We start from the raw sequence: 7,185 nt of genomic DNA, 5'->3' as shown, positions 1-7,185 counted from the left end.
TCACCTCATCCAGGCGCCCCGGCTCATCCCGCCAGGGGGGGGCGGTGGCATGCCGGGGGGCATGCCTGGCGGGGGTGCGCCCCCCTGCCCGTACGCCGGGATGCCGTGGGCCATGCCCATGTGGCCGTGGGGGGGCGGGGGCATACCGTAGCCGTGGCTGTACGGCGGCGGCGGCATCTGCGGCGGTGGGTACGCGGCGTTGGGGGGGGGGCCGTGGTAGGACGCGCCGGCCTGCGAGGGGGGAGGCGGGGGTCCGGCAGAGGAGGGAGGGTAGGCGTGGCTGTGGTAGCCCAGCGGGGGTGGGGGATAGGCCTGGGAGGGGGCAGGGTAGCCTCCGCCGCCGCCGCCGCCGCCGCCGCCGCTCCCATCCGGGGTCATGAGGGACTGGAGGCTCTGGAAGCCCTCCCCCGACATGTAGGAGCTGGAGGTGGGGATGCCCATGATGTAGGCCGCCTGGGAGGCCTGGCTGGGGGGCGGGGCCGGCCGGTGGGGGAGGGGCGGGGGCTGGTGGGCGGAGCCGGGGTGGGAGGGGGGAGGGGGCTGGTGTGCCGAAGCCGAGTGGGAGGGGGGAGGGTGCTGGTGGGCGGAGCCGGGGTGGGAGGGGGGAGGGGGCTGGTGGGCGGAGCCGGGGTGGGAGGGGGGAGGGGGCTGGTGGGCGGAGCCGGGGTGGGAGGGGGGAGGGGGCTGGTGGGCGGAGCCGGGGTGGGAGGGGGGAGGGGGCTGGTGGGCGGAGCCGGGGTGGGAGGGGGGAGGGGGCTGGTGGGCGGAGCCGGGGTGGGAGGGGGGAGGGGGCTGGTGGGCGGAGCCGGGGTGGGCGGGGGGAGGGGGCGGCGGGGGCGGGGCCGACGGGGCCTTGGCGGCGTCCGGCGGTTGGGAGGGAGGGGGCTCGGGCTCCCTGGGTGGCGGGTACGAGGGGGGGGGCTTGTGTTCTGGGTGCAGGAGGGAGACAGAGGATAGTTGGTTACATATACTTATAACAATTTTCAATGCTTATTACCATATATGTTTAAAGAAAAACTCCTTCGAATCGTATTTTCTGTTCTGAATTTCATGTCATTGTGTCATTGTTCTCATTCCTCCGCAGAGAAACTGTGACAACTGTCTGCAGTCCCGAGTCCTTTAAATGAGTCCACTCTTCAACAGATGCTTCCGAGCATGCTTCGCAGGGAGGGGATTCCGATATAGGGGATATACCTTTCTCATCATCTCCTTCTCATTATTGTATGATATTCTTGTCATGTTCTCTTTAAGAATACAGAAATTGCATTGTAGCAGACAGAATAACGCTAAAACTCTCTCCTCCCAGTGGCAATATTAAAATAAAATCGAACACATACAAAAGGCTAAAGCCTTGTCATAAAGTGTATGTAGGAGTGAGTGAGTGAGTGAGTTTGTACGTTTAGCATATTCCATTATTCACACCTTGACTAGACTATGAATGTCACCTTGCTGAATGTTAATGGTCTACCCCAAGCTGTTGTGTTAGCCCTTGCCCTAGTGTTAACTCAGGGCCATTTCTCACCGGCTGGAACCTGTTGTGCAAACAGTGTCTAGACTCTGGACACTGCATCATACGACACATTCAACTAGGAAAAAGAGAAGCCCTGACGACGAGCCCATTCAGTGGCCCTCCACCCCCCTTAACTCAAGCAGTGTGATAAGAGGTAATGGCCAGACCTCGGTGAACTGTAAGTGCCACTTTGGCCGGTCGCTGAGCAACACGCATGGAAAGACAATGCAGTCCTTCCAGACGCTAGCATCATGTCGGCAGCCTCTGCGGAGGTCAACTAATCGCTGACCGTCGGTCGAGAAGGGCACGGCCCGCACGGGCGCAGTGTTTTGTCTTCAACAAGCAGACACGAGAACAAAATGAATGCAGACGGCAAACTCGTAAAACAATGTGTGTATTTTCACATGTATTGCTCTTTCCAACGTTATTTTTCAATGGATTTGCTACGGGTCCACGTACATTTTAGGTTGTGAAGCATAATACTGCCCCCTTGTGTACATATTGATTTTTACTTGAAAGTGTAAATGCAGGCAGCTCTGTGAATATCCACGTTGCGTATCCGAGACGCAACGAGGACGCTCAAATGCGCTGTACGTAGAAGTCCGGCTTTAGAGAGGTGGGTCAGCTCCTGGTCAGGACTAGGTGAGGCTACTGACCTGGGGGCGGCTGGGCAGCGGGCATCGGAGGCACGGGGGGCTCCAGTCGAGGGACCTTGGCACCAGAGAGCTCTGAGGAACCAAGACGATGAGAAAGAATCACATCATGTCAAACAGAGGTAAGAGGAAGGGCAAAGAGGGGACCGTCTGCATGAAGAGTAACATGAGGACAAGTTGTTTGTGTGTTTCATATTCCTTACCTGCAGCCTTGCTCTCTTCTTTAGGAGACGGCTAGAAAGACAAAAAAGGAAATGTGATCAGATGAAGATCAGGACGGAATAGGGTCACTTGCTTATGACCACAGGTTGAATCCATCACGTTCGACAGTGCACTGTAATGGCAGCCATACACCGCCTCATCCCGGCCCTTGCACACCGGTCATTCAGCGAATTGTCGGCCATCACGCACCTATGAAAAGCTGAAGCTCCACAGGCAGTGTTCAAACTGCACCTCCACACAAACGGTAGCGCCAAACGGTGACTATAAATCCCATGGTTGCGCGCGTTCGACTGTTCGTGTGCTTCACGGTGACTATAACGCCCGCTTAACAGTGCTGACATCAGTGTGTACCTCACACAGACACACACACACACACACACACACACACACACACACCTGGGCTCTCTTCAGTTGCCTCGGGGGGCTGGTCTGTGGCGACGGCTTCTTGGCCGGTTGGGGGGCCGGGGAGGGCGGGAGGAGGGCCGGGGGTGGAGGCAGCGCCTGGAGCTGGAGCTGCTGGGGGGGAGCGGGGCTGGATGAGGCCGCCTTCTCCAGCACCGCGGAGGCCGGGCCGCTGGCCGCCGCTGGGCCGGCACCCGGGGGCATCTGCTGCTTGCCCTGGGAGTAGAGGTCCAGGATCTGGTGGCAGATGTCTGTAGGAAGGGGCCCAGTGTAGAGAGAGAGAGAGAGAGACAGAGACAGAGACAGAGAGAGAGAGAGAGAGAGAGAGAGAGAGAGAGAGAGAGAGAGAGAGACAGAGACAGAGACAGAGACACAGAGACAGAGACAGAGACAGAGACAGAGACAGAGAGAGAGAGACAGAGAGACAGAGAGACAGAGAGACAGAGACAGAGAGACAGAGAGACAGAGACAGAGACAGAGAGACAGAGAGACAGAGAGACAGAGACAGAGACAGAGACAGAGACAGAGACAGAGACAGAGAGACAGAGAGAGAGAGAGACAGAGAGACAGAGAGAGAAGGTGAGGAGGGAGGTGTTGTAGCTATTGTAGTCCACAAAGATGGAAACCAACAGTGTAAACGCATATCTCATGGAGCAAGCAACCATAGAGGGTGGATTGCTGGAGCACCCAAAGGAATAGCGAGTTGAACAGTACCTTGGTTATGGAATGGGCCTAGCCTCTGATTAGTGGTAAGCTATCTACATAAGCCGTCCATCTTTTAATAAGACAATTATAGTTTAATAATGCAAGATGCGCAGGGGAACACTGGACTATGAGATGTGGCAGAGAGCTCAAATTAACATTTGAAGCGCTGGGTATATTATTCTTACATAATATGTACATATATATATATATATATAAATATTTCGGATATTATTCATATTATTCATACATCCGTATCGTCTCCTTCCCGGTAACAGTTGTAACCATTCATCTCATACCGTACCTTCCAGCACCTCCATAGGCACGTCCTGGACAAACTGTTCCCACCAGCGGCGGGACGACTGCTTGGCCGTCCACTCCTGGATGTCAAACTTGCAGAGGCGTCCGGCCAGGTACATGACGGCCACGGCGATGATCTCTGGCTCCCACTGCAGGGAAAGCATGGTGCACAGGCTGCAGGGGACACAGGGGGGGGGGGGGGGGGCTTCCTCATTGATGGTTGGTTGTATTGCAGATGTTCAGTCAGGCGGCCCCTTTGGGTTTAAATAAGTGAGAGGGCCAGACACACATGCACAACAGGTATAGGGATAATCGTACCTGTCGTTCACAAAGGTCCACGCCATCTGCACTAGCTTCTGTACCTTGTTCTTATCACCTGCACAAAACAAAAACATTTGCTCAATCAATTAGATAGATAGATAGATAGATAGATAGATAAATACTTTAATAATCCCAGAGGGAAATTATTTTTGTCACGAACTCCAGATATACATACACAAATAAATAAATAAATAAATATTAAGAATAAAATATAAAATATAACATATATATCCATATCCATATATATACATATACATACACACACACATATATATATATATACATATACATATACATACAACATAAATACACATACATACACAAAAGATAAAAGATACAACCTAAGAAAAACAAAATATACAAATAAAAAATTACCGAACAAACAAAAGATACATCTAATCTAGTTTTGTACCTAAAGCTATACAAGCACATTACTCTTTAAAACTACTTCATTGCTTTCCTTGTGACCCATTTCCAGATCTTATTGAGTGAATATTTTGGGAATATTTTTTATTTTAAAATGTAATAAACCACAAACAGTGTGTACCTTTGAGCTGCTTGGCGTAACGCAACAGGAACTGGTAGGGGTGCTCCACCTGCAGATCAAACTTGATGGTCTGCAGGAGGATACGCTCTAGCACCATGACCTCCTCCTGAACACAGAAGAGGTTACACCGTCATTACAGCTTTCCTTGGTTAAACTGAGATGCACCTGGCCGTATGATCAATGACGCTATGGTTTATTTTACATTACATTACGGTTGGAGTCAAATATTGTTTCAACCACCCATTCTGCTCACTCTGACCAGATCAATAACTTTTCCGGGAAAATGTATTTTAGCAGAAACACACCATAATAAACTTTCTAGTGTCTTTCTATTTCTATTTTCTATTGAAAACGCAGACCTGCATCACATAAAAAAGAAATCTGTCATAGAATGCCCATCAATGAAACCTCAGCCATATCCATGTAATTGATAGCCTTTAGGCCACCCTGATCACCAACCTTCGGATCATCCCCGAACTGAGCGAACTGGATGTCGTTGAGCAGGCTGCGGGCCGTCTTGATGATGTCTTTGCACTTTTTGGGAGTTTCCTCCACTTTCCCGGCTAAGAAGAGGCAGCATCCGCCCGTCACCTGCAGAACCAAAGCAGATCCCAAAAGCAGAGCGTCTATAGAATGGATACTAGCACCAGTTCTGATGGAAAGCTAAACTAATGAATGGATAATATAATGTAAATGGGGCGGAACTAGGAAGGTTTTTTGATCCTAATCAAACATATTTGTTTCACTGTTGTTTTTGGTCTATGATTTTTGGCTTCCCTGTAAGCTTACATGCTTAAAATAAAAAAACAAAAAGTCTAAACATTTGCATGATACAATATTTTATTGTATCAATCACAAGTGATTCAGGTAACATACTTACATATCTTGGGAACTGCTTGAATGAGTGGAACATGTAAAAGCGGTGGAAGTAAATTATGCCAGTGGCCAGTGTGTCATAGTGGCTGGTGACAGGGTGTTAAGGTAAAAATGTGCACAACGCTCGTTTACTGCAATCGGGGTATACTCAAATAGCATCATCCACGTTAGTAAGCGAGCAATGAAACAATCATACACACATTCATGTTGATTCCCAAAAGGATACAGTCCTAACCGGGTGCCCACGTCGAAGATGAACCGCGCACCTTCTCTCCGGTACCTGGCCTCTGTCGCAGGGTCGAGTCCCTCTGACTGGGACGGGGTGTGAGCCAGGTCCCGTTTGTCCCAGTACCAACATGGTTTGATGTGATCCAGACCTGCAGACTGGTTCACAGGAATGGGATTCTCTCTGATATTTTTCATGTACCGATGAGTTTAAATCCGAGCCTACACGAACGAAGTGACCAGGCTCGGACTGGTAATCTGTGATACCGGGCATTTGCCAGAAGGGCCGGTCCACATTTCGGCGTGCGAGGGCCGGCCCTCCTTCAATCATACCGGCCCCAATACTGATTATACGACCGCCTTACTTACCTGACAATACGGATAACTCAAAGAGCCCAAGAAAGAACCTAACGTCAAATTGTTGCAATGGTGCATCCAGTATATATAGCGCTTCCTTGTCATGCACATCTATGTGACGGTTGGTATATGGTATCATTTTCTATTTCTTCAAACTGTAAAATCCTGTTTCTTCAAACTGTACAATCATTGCAACAAACTAAATTAAAATAAAACTAAAATGCTTTCTTTAAACTAAACTACGATTTTCTTCTTATATTTGGCGAGTTTATGTTCGAATATTTTGCAAAAATATGTTGCGGTGCACGATGGGATTATACATCTAACAGCGAACGTTAACGGTCCATGGATGCTGCGGATGTTGCTTCGCTTATATTTTAATTTCTGTGGATGGGCTAAAAATCATGGAAAGAGTTGGCAAAAAGAAGAAAGGGGGAGCGGAGAAGATTCGGGACAAAAGGCAGAAATCTCTACAAGCTAAGGCGTCTGGATGTTTTAAAATAGATCGCTTGTTTGCTGTGGCCAGTGCTTCAACCGTTGCTGCTAGTGCCCCGACGTCCCTGCTGCTACAACCGGCGAAAACATGTATAGCCTAGTCATAGTATTTTGGTCATTGGGCTCCAGGGGCGAAATGAAAATCGCCCCAGACCTCTCCCATTGACTCCCATGTTAAATGCGTTTACTTCACAAAACAGAGCTCTCAATGCATTCTCTATGGCTTCCGGGAGGGCTCGCCCCTCCAAGTCTATTCATAAGTAAGTGGCTAACGCTGTTATTTGCGGTGCACAGTCGCCATCGACTGACCACTAGTGGTAATGAAGTGCGTGAATGGTCTCGACTTCCTATAGACAAGTTTTTGATAGACCCGTTTCCACTTTACTTCCTTAACGCAAACATAATCCATTGCTTGCTAGCAGGACTGTCCGGGTAGGCCTATGTTAAACCGTGTGGATTAATGTGGAATAATTGCAACTTGCAAGAAGCCCCGCGATCAAGACAGCGTCAAGGTAGGCCGTTTGGTTTTTAATTGTGCCCACCGCGACATGTTGACTTCGGCTCACAGGTCTTTC

The 7,185-nt window shown here is 50.0% G+C and overlaps 1 protein-coding gene across 1 annotated transcript; it reads right to left on the bottom strand.

Annotated features, from left to right (window-relative positions):
• On the bottom strand, nucleotides 1–5,992 carry LOC130382747 (cyclin-K-like). The gene is made up of 11 exons (XM_056590631.1): nucleotides 5,760–5,992; nucleotides 5,538–5,619; nucleotides 5,117–5,248; nucleotides 4,658–4,763; nucleotides 4,108–4,165; nucleotides 3,794–3,963; nucleotides 2,776–3,038; nucleotides 2,367–2,397; nucleotides 2,167–2,238; nucleotides 853–929; nucleotides 1–576 (listed from the first exon to the last, which is right to left on the bottom strand). The coding sequence occupies exons 1-11, from the start codon at nucleotides 5,954–5,956 to the stop codon at nucleotides 1–3; spliced, it is 1,764 nt and encodes a 587-aa protein (XP_056446606.1). The 5' UTR covers nucleotides 5,957–5,992.
• Nucleotides 5,993–7,185: the final 1,193 nt, after the last annotated feature.

The sequence above is a fragment of the Gadus chalcogrammus genome, chromosome 5 (assembly GCF_026213295.1).
Source record: "Gadus chalcogrammus isolate NIFS_2021 chromosome 5, NIFS_Gcha_1.0, whole genome shotgun sequence".
NCBI lineage: Eukaryota > Metazoa > Chordata > Actinopteri > Gadiformes > Gadidae > Gadus > Gadus chalcogrammus.
This window is presented reverse-complemented; position numbering and strand designations above follow the sequence as displayed.